The sequence below is a fragment of the Marmota monax genome, unplaced genomic scaffold (genome assembly GCF_021218885.2).
Source record: "Marmota monax isolate L192 unplaced genomic scaffold, Marmota_monax_Labrador192_F-V1.1 WCK01_AAM20220418_F8-fsc00006, whole genome shotgun sequence".
Taxonomy (NCBI): Eukaryota; Metazoa; Chordata; class Mammalia; order Rodentia; family Sciuridae; genus Marmota; species Marmota monax.
In genome coordinates this window covers 18,400,606-18,416,065 of record NW_026693712.1, presented here as the reverse complement: position 1 = coordinate 18,416,065, position 15,460 = coordinate 18,400,606, and the positions used below count along the sequence as shown (strand labels likewise).

At 31.0% G+C, this 15,460-nt stretch overlaps 1 protein-coding gene across 6 annotated transcripts in view; it reads left to right on the top strand.

Moving 5' to 3' along the window:
- The window catches only part of Ankhd1 (ankyrin repeat and KH domain containing 1), a 126,671-nt gene that overhangs the window by 66,032 nt on the left and 45,179 nt on the right, over positions 1-15,460 (top strand). For 2 of the 6 annotated variants that reach the window (XM_046460031.2, XM_046460030.2), the window contains one exon: positions 7,758-9,874. The exons of 3 other annotated variants lie outside the window; for them this stretch is intronic. In XM_046460031.2, the coding sequence (XP_046315987.1) occupies positions 7,758-7,831 (74 nt within the window). In that variant the 3' untranslated portion in view covers positions 7,832-9,874. Of the gene's footprint in view, positions 1-7,757; positions 9,875-15,460 lie in introns of those variants that run through there. One more of the 6 variants, XM_046460026.2, reaches the window with a different exon arrangement.

Here is a 15,460-nt window from a genome sequence, read left to right as displayed (position 1 = left end):
GTAATAATCCTTAGAACCATGGAAAAATTATAAATAATACAATTAATAATTGTAATGCTTAAAAGGTTCATGTTTCTTACTGAATGTGTGGTTTGACTTATTTTGTGAGAGTTTTTTAAGAATTTTCTTCCAGAATTCTTATATATTTCTTAAAAAAAACTGAATGAAACTGTGTACATCTGCAATCCCAATAATTTAGGATGCTGAGGCAGGAGGATCTTGAGTTCAAAGTCAGCCTCAGCAACTTAGCAAGGCCCTAAGCAAACCAGTTGAGACCCTGTCTCCAAATAAAATACAAAAAAGGGTCTGGGGATGTGGCTCAGTCGTTGAGTGCCCCTGGCTTTAATCCCTAGTACCCCCAAAAAAGCTCTCCCACCAAAAACTGCATGAGACATACATAGCTATATAATAGAGAATTAACTTTAGTAGTTTTAGTTATTAAAACAAATACTGCAAATGTTTTTTTAATCATTTCCTATAACAAATGTAGATACCTGAGAATATTGTTGGAAAATAATTGACTAAAATAAATGTATAATGTGATTATGCTATTATAATTTTTACAAATACTATGTATTACAATGATAAGAGTGTCAGTCATTCTTGTTAATCAGGATCTGTGCTATCAGTAGAATTTCTGAGAGGTGTACTTTTTAGAATGAGAATTGTAAAAGAGTAGATCTGAATCTTCTGCCTTCTTTCTATCTTTTATTAGAGTTGCTTTGGGTCATCTATAAAAATGAGGAATTAAAGTATTTCATCACTTGAAATAGATAACATAGAGCATAAAGTTTAGATACTATAGCCAAAGTTTACTGCTTTTATCCTTTTATCTTTTACTTTTCTCTAACAAAGTAATTATCTTAACCTGTTTATTCAGAGTTCCAAAAATATTAAATAGGAAAAAGAAGAACTGTTAAATGTGCTTTAATGCACAGCAAAACTTTACTTACTCTGACTGAATTAAAAATCTGCTATGAAATATTTTTAAATATTTTATTTTCACAGTCTTTTAATCTTTAGGAAATTAGTGTTTATGATTTGGCTTCTTAGGAAAATTGTATTAAATGAATAGATACAACTACTTGAATTTACCATATTTGTTTATATTCAAAATACAGGGTTAACAAAAGGGTCTCTGGGCTGGGATTGTAGCTCAGTGGTGGAGCCTTGCATGTGTGAGGCACTGGGTTTGATCCTTAGCACCATATAAAAATAAATAAATAAAATAAAGGTATTGTGTCCATCTACAACTAAAAAATATTTTAAAAAAATAAAATGGGGCTCAGATAAATACATATCTTAAATATTAAGAAAAATAGTGTTACTGTTTTAACAATTGTTTATTTTTGTATTTTACAATCTATTTTTGCATTCATATTTACATGTAATTATACAGTAATAAAGTTATTTTCTATTTTTTCTATTGTGTTCTATCAGTCTTTTCCATATTGATATAGTCTCTGTATTTATGAGTATTGCATAATACTCCATCAAGTTGATGAACCATAATCATTCACTTAATTATTGAACTTTTGACTTGCTCTTTGTTTTTCACTATTTATGTATGCTGTTAGATTGAATAAATTCATGTGCATAGCTTTTTCCTTTTTCTTTTTAAAAATTATTTTATAATTGAGTTTGGCTTTTAAAAAATGGGGCTTGGACTATAGCTCAGTGGTAGAGCACTTGCCTTGCAAGTGTGAGGTACTGGGTTTGATCATCAGCACCACATAAAAATAAATAAATAAATAAAGATATTGTGCCAACTACAACTAAAAAAAAAAAAAATTGAAAAAAATATCCCGTATTCCATGCTTTTGCTATCTGTGGATTTATATCTCACTTTTAATATTAAGCTTTTCCTATTAATAAAAATGAGAAATTATTCTTTAGTATGAGAAAGTATCATTTTGATATTTAAACCTACAAGTTTTATAATTTCAAGCTTTACTGAATGCCAGAGGAAAGAAAAAGACCTAATCAAAAACAGGAAGTATTTGTGGCTGAGGTTTATCTCAGTGGTAGAGTCACCTGTCTAGCATGCACAAGGCTTTGGGTTTGGTGCCCCAAATTGTACAAATGAACAAATAAATAATTGTTTCCTATTCTTTTAGATATTCTTCATCAGAATGCATTAACATATTAATTATAATTATATTAATTTATATTTTTAATTTAAATATTAAAAATATTTTACTGCAATAATTTTTTTTTTTTTAGTTTTATTTCCTGAGATGAAACTGAGAAGTTTTCAGACTTTATTCTAAATGTGTAATGGGTATCATTTAGAACTTAGTTTTAACAAAAGTCTTGAGAGCTGGGCTCAAGTGGTAAACTGCTTGCCTGGCATGTGTGAGGAACTGGGTTCAATTCTCAGTACCACATATAAATAAATATATGAAAAACAAAGGTCTATTAACAAATAAAAACTTTTTAAAAAAGTCTTGAAATTTTCTTATTTATTGCTTTTACAAAATTCACAGCCAGAACTGATGGCATACTTGAATATTTTCAGTATATCTTTAAAATATGTGCATGTTTTAGTTGTATTTATAAGGCAGTTATTTGAAACTTCATTTTTTCTGATTCTAAAAATATTTTAAAGTAAAAATATTTATAGATATTTTCTAATCAGAAGAAAATTGAATATCCATACACTTAGAGAATATGGGTTGTATTTTGGCTTGCTTGTCTTATTAATATAAGTGCATAATTTTGAATTATAACCCATTATTTAAAACTTTTGGACCAGTTTAGTATTCTTAAATAGGTACTTTGAATGTTCTTTTTGAATATAAAAATATTAAATAAGAATTTGTCATTAAGTGTAGAGTTTTTTTGAACTTTTTTTGAAAAAGCTATGCACATGAATTCTACTCTTCACCATGTAGAATCATTTCAACTACTCTATAAGTATAGTGTTTACCCCATACATTCTTGAAGATCCTTGTTTTGTAAATCTCTTGTTACTACTGCTGTAGTGGGAATCATTCTTATATTGACTTAAAGGAAAGAAAAAGACCTAATCAAAAAATGCATCCTTTATGCATTTTCTTTGCATAGCATCTCTTTATTAGGTTTGGTTTATTTTTAGTATTTGTTGTGATTTGAGGCATAAAATGGTAGAGACCCATTATAAGAAAAATTTCATTGAAACATGTTAGCATTCTGTAGTACACAGATTCTTAAAAAAAAAAAATTAAAGCCTTTGGAAATCACTTTATCTTGTTGCTCTGAAAGGTATTTTTCATAGTATTACTGTCTTTATAAAATTTTATCTGAGCTATTTGACCAGAAACAACCAATAAGCAACCTTTTTCAAACTGAAGTTGACCAACTCTTAGAGTCTCTGAGCCACTGTTCTAGCATCCTATATTATTCCAGGCTGTTTTCCTCAACTCTGGTCTTTAGAGAAGAAAACAGAACTTAAATATTTCTTACTGTTTTCATCTTTATAGGTTACTTCAGCTAAAGCACATATGGCTTGACTTCCTTTTCTATAGTCCTCTAACTCTCCTTCATGATTCTCGGAAGTTCTAGGTGGAAAACTTGTTTAACAATAACTGATTAACAGTATAATTTGGATTATAAATAGCACTACTCTCTTGCTTTCTTTCTCTTGCTTGCTTTAATTTTGTTCTGCTTTGAAGTCAGTATTTTCTAGGTTTCTATGCCTAGCCATTCTATTGTTATAGTCCTGATTCTTATTAATGAAAGAGAACTGTATCAAGTCAAAGTTCCCAAAATCACTTAATATTTAGGTGACAACACTGTATTGGCTAACATGTTAGAATTCTTTTTGATTTGGTATTTGTATTTTCCAAACCATTTGTGAGGATAATATGGTCTTTTTCTTCATGGCATGTTAATTTCAGTATTAAAACTTTCATACATTTGTTAAATGGAAGAAATGTTTGTCATTTGTTAGAATTTACTTCACATGAATTTGCCAACAAAGCTCAATTGGAATGGGAGAAAGAATAATATGTAAATTGGTTAATTATTCCTTTCTTGTTCCTAGCTCTTTGACCTGTCTTCCATTTCTAGAAGAGGTATACTATGATATAATAATAAGTAGCTTCTGAACTCAAAAGAAAAAAATATTTCTCATAGAAAACAACTAACATAGATATTAGAAAAGGCAAATACATTCTAAATACGTTCATATAGAGATTCTGTGAGCCAATTTAGTGTTTTAGGCCTACAATGCTATGTAAAAGTACATCTACTGAAAAGAAAGAAATATCTATGGAAGGTCTTCTGTAACTGTACCTGAATAGAGGCCTTATGAATGACAAAGGCTACATTTAGTTGTTCAGAAAGTGTTAATGCCACTGTACATTAGAAGAGGCCCCTAAATTTTCATCGTTGTCATCAAACTAATAGTTTATAATCAAATACTTGCCTCACTGTTCTCATCTGTAAAATGAAATTTAATACTATCTTCTCTACTCTTTTACCGAGGTCATATAAATATTAGTAATTTAGCATCTAGAAGAGAGAAAGTGCCTTTTTCTAGTGCTGAGGGGTATAGAATTTCTATTCTTACTTTGGCTGTTTCATTGTCACTGGGCAAATCACTAGGCTGCTTTTATTCCCCGTCCTTTTTTTCCTTTTCTTTTTAAAATAAGGGTTTTTTTTTTTTTTAACTCAATGATATTTAGTAACCTAGCTAAAGAAATCTTAATTTTATGATTTCTAAAGAATATATTAACTCAACTCCCTGTGTAGAGATAGGGTAGATGGTCTGGAATGTTTTCTTAGCCCAAGGATACATTAAGTGTAATTGAAATCCTTGAAGAAAATGAATTTTTAATGTGTGAATCATTAGTGATAAATGTTATATAAATTATTCTCTTAAAACTTTTTGTATATACTGGATGTATCATCAATTATTTCGAACACTTCATTTTGGGGGAATACTTAAAATGAACAGGTAGTAGATTTAGTTCATTCTAAAATAGTCTACAGATTATTTTAATAGGTGAAAGATATTGATCTCCAAACCACACAATTAATTTACTAAGTCTACTTCAATAAAGAATAATCTGGCGTTGTAATATTGCCATTATCTTTTCCATCCTAAGTGTTTTTTCTCTCATTGTTTTATCCTACTTAAATATTGTTGAAGAAGTGGGAAGATTTTGTTTGACATTGAATTTTAGTTAGTTACAAATATAATCTCTCCACTTAATCTTTGTCATTATTCAGTTAAAACTTTTTTTTTTAACTCTTTCAACTATCATTTTGTTCAGTTATTTATTTAAAGAGTGCATATTCTCTTTAACTTCTTAGATAGCATAGGGGATATTTAACTAAAATTTTATTCAGTTTCTGTATTTGTAGGGAATTCTTGATAGGTTCCATTGTGATACTGTGTGCTTATTATTTGTTTGAATGGGACTTGCTATTCATTGAAAACAATATGGGCAGGGAAAGGAAAAGGAAGTAAGCCTTGAGAGTTAGTGTCTTCTAATCATGTAATGATCTTAGAATACTTTCTTACTAAATCTGTAGCATATATCCCCTAGGGTAAACATGTCTCTCAGGAAAAAGAAGTCAAAGAGATAAATACACATTTATTCCTTTGATTTTGAACAATATGTTTGATAAAATAGTTGATAAAACAATGTTACAACTTTATATTTATAACATTTTACGTTCTAAAATTAATAATAGAACTGGATGTCTACCTCAGTGGTACAGTATATATTTAGCATGTGTGGAGCCTTGAGTTCAATCCCCAGCACAAAAAAACTTTTAATTTAATTTAATAACATATCCCATAATGTAAAACAAATTGCCCCCCAAATCTCTGATCACTAAACCCTTTAAAAACAGGAATCAAAGTTGTTTATACTAATTATGAATGTTAGCTTTACTTGTAAAGAGAATATTTGTTCAAGACTAATAAAATTTTAAGATATAAGTTATTTCCACGTTTTTTTCCTTCATAAACACAGAAAATTATTTTCTGAGGTTACAAACTTAGATGATGTGTATTTTACTGTTGTTTTTATGTCCTTGGGAATAGCTAGAACAATATAAGAAATAATCTATTTCTCATCCATTTAGCAAAATTTATTTGTAAATTGAAGCCCCATCTTGTCCCCCTTTCAGTCATTACCCATCACCCCCCAATGGGTGGCTTCCTTTGCTTAATATTTGTGAGATTCATCCATATTATTGTGTGTAGTTATAGTTCATTCATTCAATATCACTTTTAAAATGGAAAATCTAGGGGCTGGGGTTGTGGCTCACTGGTAGAGTGCTTGCCGAGCATGTGTGAAGCACTGGGTTTGATTCTCAACACTGCATATAAATAAATAAAGTAAAGGTCCATTGACAACTAAAAAATGGAAATCTAGAAGACTAAGATTAATAAATATATATATAGGTTAATGTAAGCATCAAATAATACCACTGTAAATCTCAAACTGTTTCAAAAACAGTTTCGATCTACTTCTAGAAAGTGGCAATATAGCCAAGTTTCAAAGTAGAAAAATAGATTTTTGCCTTGAGAGTCAGTGTCTTCAAATTATGTAATTGTCTTAGAATACTTTCTTACTGAATCTGTAGCATATAGCCCCTGGAGTAAACATATGACTCAGGTAAGGAGATTGGAGTCATTTGGAGGTAAAGCCTTCGCTAGGCCACATTTCTTTTTTAAAATTTTAAAAATTTGTTCTAATTAGTTATACATGACAGTAGAATGCACTATGATACATCATACATAAATGGAGTATAATTTCTCATTCTTCTGGTTGTACATGATATACAATCCTACCAGTCATGTAATCATATTGTATGTACACTGGGTAATAATACTTGATTGATTCTACTATCCTTCTTACCCTCATATGCCCTCCTCTCCCTTCACTCCCCTCTACCCAATCTAAAGTTACTCTATTCCTCTCTAGGGCTCCCCACCATATCATGAGTTAATATCTGCATATCAAAGAAAACATTTGGCCCTTGGTTTTTTGGGATTGGCTTATTTCGCTTAGCATGATATTCTCCAGCTCCATCCATTTATACCAGCAAATGTCATAATTTCGTTCTTCTTTAAGGTTGAATAATATTCCATTGTGTATATATGCCACATTTTCTTTATCCATTCATCTGTTGAAGATAGGCCACATTTCTTAATTTAAAGGCTTTACTGATTCCATTCAATGACTGAAAAGCATGCTACCATTTCCTCAGTTGTGTATGTCACATCATTAGGTAGTGTCTGTTAGGAGTTGAGATTTAGAGAAAATACAGATATTTCATCTCAAATTCTTTGAAGGTTCTTGTTCAGTTGTTTAAAGGCAAGCACTAAGTACATTTATATGGGGGGGCTGCTTATCTAATGAAATTACAGCATTTTTCTTACTATTTTCCCCCAATTTTTGATATTTACAAATCTTTTGATTTCTTTATTTTCCTTGGTTATTTTTAGATGACACTCTTGCTTTTGTGCCTTTAATTGCCTTTTGAAACAAAGGCATGAGTGCAAAGAATTCAACAGAATTACTGTTTTATTTAAGATGGTTTATAATGAAGTTTAATTAGAAGAAAATCACATTATCTTACCCTAAAAAAATCATACTCTGCTCATGAGATTATAGTCTCGTAGAGCATCTTTTCAGTTGAAGATCCTGAGGTAAACAAAGCCCAGCACCTGAAATACCAGTCACAAGGTCTTCATGGCCAAATGTGATTTTCATTTTTGGAATAAGTTCCGTGAGTTCTTCTTTTTCCTTTCACAGGACAAGCAGGAGGACATGAAGACATTTTTGGAGGGCATAGATCCGGCCAAGCATCAGGTGAGGGTGGCCTTTGATGCTTGTAAGCTACTATATAAAGAGTAGATGCTGTAGGTAACCAAAACTTTGGATATCTGAATTCCAGCCAAGAAGTTTCAGGACCCTGCTGGATGACAAAGAAAGTCCTTTTCAATTAGAAAAGAAGTCCCAATAAAAATAAAAATATTTGCACTACTAGTAGTTTGTATTCCTAGTATTCTTCCTATGTGGTGTTCCTTAAAAATTCTTAGGCAAAATTAGATTTTATTATTCATATAGTTAATTTTCATTTTCCTCATTGGTAGAATTAGGATATCCCAGAGTTATAGAGTCCTATACATTCTAGTTTGTTCATCAAAAATCTGAAACTCTGATTGATGGTGATATATTGGATTGTTATTTTAATTCTCAAAAGAAAAAAAAATAGTTTCCATCTTTACATTTGCTGTTGTTCATGCCCCGATTTCTGTAAAACTAAAATTTTTTTTCTTAAAATTATTTCATTCCGAAATTGATTTTTAAAGTGGTGAATACTTATTCATAAGAAGTATTTCTTGCCAGTCAGTCCTTAATCCCAGGAGCTAGGGAGGCTAAGGCAGGAAGATTGTAGGTTGGAAGCCAGCTTCAGCAACTTAGACAGGCCATAAGCAACCTAGTGACCCTGTCTTAAAATTTAAAAGGACTGGGGATGTGGCTCAGTGGTTAAGTGCCCCTGGGTTCAATCCCTGATACCAAACAAAAAAGCATTTCTTTTCTTTGCCTTATGATTTAAAAAGTCAAACAAATTTATTATTCATTGTAGCTCAGAGACATTTGTTTAAACTCAGGAGTAGTTCTTAACTTTTAAATTAGGGATAAATTGTGATTGGATCAGAAATAACAGGCCAGGCTAAAATAAATTTCTTAGTACCAAGCTATTCTTAATCAGAATGCATAATTAGAATATATCTTTATTATTGGCTTATTGAATGAAAGGATGTTATTCTATTTTGAACCTAGTAGGTAACTTTATTTCACAAAATATTTTTTGAAGTTTCAATTTTGATTCAGTTTAATATTACAGGCAGCTATCAATAATGTGAAATTGGGCTGGGATTATAGCTCAGTGGTAGTGTGCTTGCCTATCATATGTAAAGCACTGGGTTCAATTCTCAGCACTACATATAAACAAATAAAGGCCCATTGACAACTAAAACAAAACTTTTTTTTAAAAAAAATGTAAAGTCAAGTCTATTTTTAGGTGCAGTTCTTCTTCCTGTTATAAAGGAAATAGTACTATAAATAATTCTATCTCTGTCTCTTTCTTATTCTAAGTCCTATAACTTTATTTGTTGTTTTTTAAAAAATAGGTTTGTTACTCTACTTTTAGAGTTCAGATTCAGTAGATCTAATATGGGCAGTCTTCATTTTAACTGATATCCCAGGCAATTCTAATATTTCACACTTTGAGATACTGCTGCAGTCTGTGCAGATGATTATACATCAATGTTGATTTCTGTTCTTTTTCCATCTTTACTTTATAATTGAGCATTCTTTCTCCATCCAAAATAAATATTTAGTTTTTCTCTTAATTACTTGTATTTTTAAGAAAATGAACTAAATACAAATCCTAGGGTGGTACCTCTTAATCTTTTTGCCATCTTTGTTTCCCTAAGGGATTTGAATCTGATCAGTAACAGTAGATCACAAAGATAGGGGTTAATATATAGTGGTGGAATGGAAGAACAAACCTCCTTATGAGAAAATATCAGAATCCTCTGGTACATACATGACATAAAATAGTCTCTTCCCCCTTTCCCCCGTTCCTATTATTCTGGTCATTCTCCTTAGAGAATGTTCTCCCTTCAACTTCAAAAGATACTGCCTGTATGATATAGTTACATACCTAATATATATCTTGGGTGCTTTGAGGCTATGGTTTTAGAACATAAATTAAAGTTTAATTTTGCAATCTAAATCAAGCAGGAAAAAGTTCCACCTTTTTTTTTTTTTTTTTTAATACTGCTCATTCACCAGAACCAGAACATTGCAATATATTTTTCATGAATAAGCTTTTAGGGAGGTTATGAACTCTAATTATCCACTAATCAATATATTTCAGACAGGTGACTAGCTTACTTTAATAAACCTTAAGCATGACTTCTTGCTTTTTTAATGTTAACTTTTTATTAAGGAATGACATGCATACTTTTTAAAATTTTACCGCAAAAATAATATAAAATAAAATAAATTTTGCTACTGAAAACTGGGACATTATTTCCTTTTTTTTTTTTTTTTTATCTAAAATACATGAAACTCCAAATACGGTTTGTTGGAGGTTTTTATTTTTTAAGGACAAATTCCCTCTAGGTTTTTATGTATTGAATGAGTCATTTTCAGTATCTGAAGGCTATTTAAATATAAGTACAAATGACTAACAGTCAAGAAAGTAAAGTCAGTATTAATGTATTTGGAAGCTTCTTGGTAATAGAAATTTCTCGGGTATATAGAAATGATAAACAGAATATGGGAGAAAAACAAATCTAAAAATATGTAGCTTTGCCCAGAAACAAGATTAAAGATCTCCATGTGCTAGAAATGAAGCAAAGATCCATATCCAAAGCTATAGTCCCTCGGAGAAATAAGGCTTAAAAATCGGGCAGTAGGGGCTGGGATTTCAACTTCATGCATCTCACATGTAGCAGATCAGTAGATCTAGTATACTTATGAAGCAAGGAACTGGAAACTTACTGTTCTACCTGTGAACCAACATGGAAAAAAGCCCCAAGCAACTACCCAAAGCTATTGTTTTAGAGGTAAGAATCAAGGACAACAATGTGACTAAAAATTTGGGAGGACATCATTCTTTGACTTAGGGAACAGAATTGAAATATCTCCATGGACCAAAAACCTTAAGATGCCAATGAAAGGTCTACTCCTGAAGTGGATTCTAAGAGCCAGATGGAGACAACTTTTAAACCATTTGATGAAAAGGGATGTTGTGGATGAAAAACAAAACAAAATACCTCCTATGCAAAATGAATTTTCTCAAGAAAATTACAAAACTTAAAAGCAGATCTGTGACAAGAAAAATAGTCAAAATGCAAGCAGGCAAACAAACAGCAGCAAAAAAACAGAATATACACTCAAGGAAATTGTAATGAAAGACTTTAGTCTTGAGAGTTTTAGACACGCTATCTTACAGCCACGAAAAAATGTGAGATGGTAAAACAAAAGCTGATAATGAGTTGATAACAAGAGTATATGCAATAAAACAAAGGTTTAGTTTGGTAGAGGGGGGAACATCAGTATATCTGACAAACAATATATTATACACTGTTGAACAATTTAGTGAGTGAATTAGTAAATCAGATGATAAAACAAGAAATAACACAATATTGCGATTTAGTCAGCTTTTTTCATTGCTGTGACCAAAAGACCTGACAAGAACAATTTTAGGAGGAAAAGTTTATTTTAGGACTCAACGTTTCAGAGGTCTTAGTCCATAGGTGGCCACTCTTGGCCTGAGGAAAGGCAGGACATCACAATGGAAGAGAGTGGCAGAGGAAAGCAGCTCAGGACATGGCAATCAGGAAGCAGAGAGAGCTTTTGCTCACCAGGGACAAACTATATATGCCAGAGGCACACCCCCAATGACCCACTGTCTCCAGCCACACCCTGCCTGCCCACAGTTAGCAACCAGTTAATCTCTATTAAAGGATGATTGTACTGATTAGGTACAAACTCAAAAGTCATTTCACCTCTAAGCCTTCTTGCATTGTCACACATGAGCTTTTCAGGGATACCTCAGATCTAAACCATAACAAGCACAAAGATAAAGAGATGGAAAATATGAAAAAGAATGAGAAAGAAAGGATAGATTTAGAAGGTGTACCATACATCTATTTGGAGTTCCTACAGAAAAGGATAGAAATGGAGAGAAGGCAGTGTTTGAAGAGATATTGATGGAGAATATTCCAGAATTGAAGGCAGACATAAATTCTTTATTGAAAACCATATTGATTGCTCAGGAGAACGAATAAGGCTTTAGAATTTTAGGACTAAAGAAAAATATCTTAAAAGCTACAGGGGGAAGGAGGGGGCACATTACCTACAAAGGAACAACCATCAAATTTTTGACATTCTCATCAACAATAATAAATCACAGAAGACAATGGGGAGTAATGTCCTCAAAATACCAAGATAAATAATGCAATATAGAATTCTATACTCAACTACTATTCCAGAGAAGGAAAAATGAGCATTCAGATCTACAAAGAATAAAAGAGCTTACCATCATCAGATCCTTGCCAAAGAACTACTAAAAGATATGTACATCAGTAATCAAACTGAGTCCTCGAGGAAGGCGTGGGATGCAAGAAGCTACGGTAAGCAAAGAAATTGGTTTTAAAACATTATAAGTATAAATTTTTTAGCTTAAATTTTTGAATTTTTATGTTTAAAACCAAACTAGTGCTAAAATTCTAGACAATAATGTGAAATTTAGAAGAATGTGTTAGGTTAACAGTTATACCAGTCCTTTTGTTGTTCAGAAGGATAAAGTGCTGAATAACCTTTAAGGTTTTTTTTTTTAGAAAAATGCATCAGTAATCAGAACAAATACAAAAGCCATTGAACTCCATTGTTAAGAGGTAGAATTTTGAATTAAATTAAAATTAAAAATTAAAAATCCAGCAAATGATGTTTACAGGAGACAAACCTAAAGCAAAATGATAGGGAAGATTGATAAAATATTAGAAAAATTATGTGAGGCAAAATATTAATATGAGACAATGGAATTTTAAGCCAAAAAGATTCAACTGCAAAATTGCAAGGAAAATGGTAAGAATACCTCTATAGTGGTAGGATTTTTTTTTTCACACTTCTCTATGAAACCAATAAAAGGTCAAACAGATAAAACAGTTAAAAACATAAAAATTATGGGCTGGGGTTGTAGCTCGGGGGTAGAGTGCTTGCCTAGTATGTGTGAGGCCCTGGGTTCTATCTTCAGCACCACATAAAAAGAAATGAATAAAATAAGGATATTGTGTCTATCTACAACTAAAAATAAAAAAAATTCTTAAATGTATAAAACTTAAGTTTCTTATAGAGAGCTAGCATTCTGATTCCAATAAATATTTTTTCTTACACATGGGACATTTTATATAAATGTTTATATAATATAAATATAATATAAAAATTGTCCATGTTTCAGTCCAAAAACGAAGTCTTAAGAATCCCTAATTCCTTATATAATGTGTATTCTCTGATCTCTCTTGCTTGACAATTAAGAGTCAGGGGTTGGAGATGTAGCTTAGTGATAGACTGCTTGCCTAGCATTTATAAAGTCCTGAGTTCAACATCTACTGAGTTCAACATCTAGCATTTCAAATTAATTAATTAATTTTTAAAAATTAACAATAATATATACATATATATATATTTTTTTTTTTTTAATAATATACATTTAGAAGCTAGAAAAAAAATCTGGGTGTGGTGGCACACATCTGTAATCCCAGCAGCATTGGAGGTAGAGGCAGGAGGATCTGAGGTCAAGACCAGCTTCAGCAACTTTGTGAGGCTCTATCTCAAAAGAAAAAAGGGTTGAGATGTAGCTCAGTGACTAAGCACTATTGGGTTCAATCCCCAGTTTAAAGAAAAAAGAAAGAATCTCAAGAAAAATATTTCTACTTCATTCATCTATTTGAGAGGCAATCTCAGTAAAAATTATGATGTTCCAAAGGAATTACCATAAAAACACTACATATCAAAAATTAGAGGTGGAGAGAATATGGGACCTTTAAAATGAAAATTAGAGCTTTACACATACATATATAGTAAAATTTAAAAAATGAAAATAAATAAGGCTATTAAAAGAACAATAGCACAAAGAAGGAAAGAAATAACAAATATAAAAGCAAATGTTAATATAATAGAAAACAACCAAAAAGCGATTTTAAAAAAAAAAAAGACAAAATAAGGATAGAGAGCAAAATTAAAAGCTGACATTTTTCAAAAAAACTATCAACAAGGCAAAAAGCAAACCAGACTTTTTTTTTTTTTTTTAATGGTAGAAAAGTACAGGTAAACAATGAAACTTAATGCTGGGAATGTAGCTCAGTGGTAGCACTTGCCTAACATGTGTTAAGTCCTGGGTTCAATCCTCAGTACTGAAAAACCAAACAATAGAAACTTAGAGTTATAACTATTTGATACAGTAGAGAATCAATAAATTTGAATACTCAGATAAAATAAATACAGATTTTTTTCCATAAATATATAAATTAGCAAAATTGACTTCAGAATAGGGAAATCTCAGTGAAACAATAGCCATTATACAAACTGAATCAGTAGTTTTAAATTATATATCCAATAAAGATAAGAGTACCAGATGGATTTACAAATAAATCTCACCAAATGGACAAGGATTAGATTATTTCTTATATTGTTCTAGCTATTCCCAGGAACAGAAAAAAACATTAAGATACACAATATCTAAATTTGTAACCTTGGAAAATAATTTTCTGTGTTTATGAAAGAAAAAATTAGAAATAACTCATATCCTAAAATTTCATTAGTCTTGAACAAATATTATCTTTACAAATAAAGCTAACATTTATAATTAGTATAAACAACTTTAAATTTCTGTTTTTAAAGGGTTTAATGATAAAATATTTTGGGAGCAATTTGTTTTCTGTTATGGGATATATGCTATTAAAAGTTTTTTGTGTTGGGGATTGAACTCAAGGCTCTACACCTGCTAAATATGCCCTCCACCACTGAGGTATATCCCTAGTTCTATTAATTTTAGAACATAAAATGTTACAAATATAAAGTTGTGGCATTGCTTTATCAAACATTTACTCAAACATGTTCAAAATCAAAGGAATTTAAATGTGTATTTATAGAGAGGAAAATAAAATAAGTATCTTTTCAAACCTTTTATTTCAGGAATTTTATTAGCAAGTTGAATTTTAAAACTTACCTTATAGTGAGGATCCAGGAACTATAAATTCTGATATTTTATACCTATGGTAATATTTTTAAATATACAGAATTAATAGTTATTTTTAAAAGCTTAAATTCTGAAGCAGGGCTTTTAAAATCTTCAGTCTTTGCCATTACTCATGAGACCTAGTTAGGCTGGTGGGTATTACTGTTAGGTTTAGAATGAGAAAAATGGAAAGCAAGGAGAAGTGACATTAATGTTGCCTGCCCATGTCCTATTAATAATGTTTTATCAAATGCATATAATCCATGTCTTACTTTTAAGCTTAGCTACTAATCCTTAATTTTTTTTTTTTTAGCTTTTCTCTCATTTACCTAGTAGAAATAAAAACTTTTGTATAATAAGAGGGAGGATTTGAGAGTTCAGTTATGCCTAGATTCCTGGTTGGTAAACAATATTCAATCACTTTGTTGTTTTAGGCATTAATTGTACAATGGTGAGCTAAACATGGACACTATTGCAGCTCTCACAGAAGTTATAGTTTAGTGGAGGAGAGATATTTAAACACACAAACTAGTATATAAGACTATAACTTATGAAGGAGAGATTCAAGTCAAAACCAGGAAGAGTGGTCTATGTAGTCAGGAAGCTAAAGGAATTTTCTTTTAGGAAATAACACTTGACCTGAGGTTTGTGGGATGAAAAGGAGTTTACTGGAGATGTGTTACAGAAAGACAAA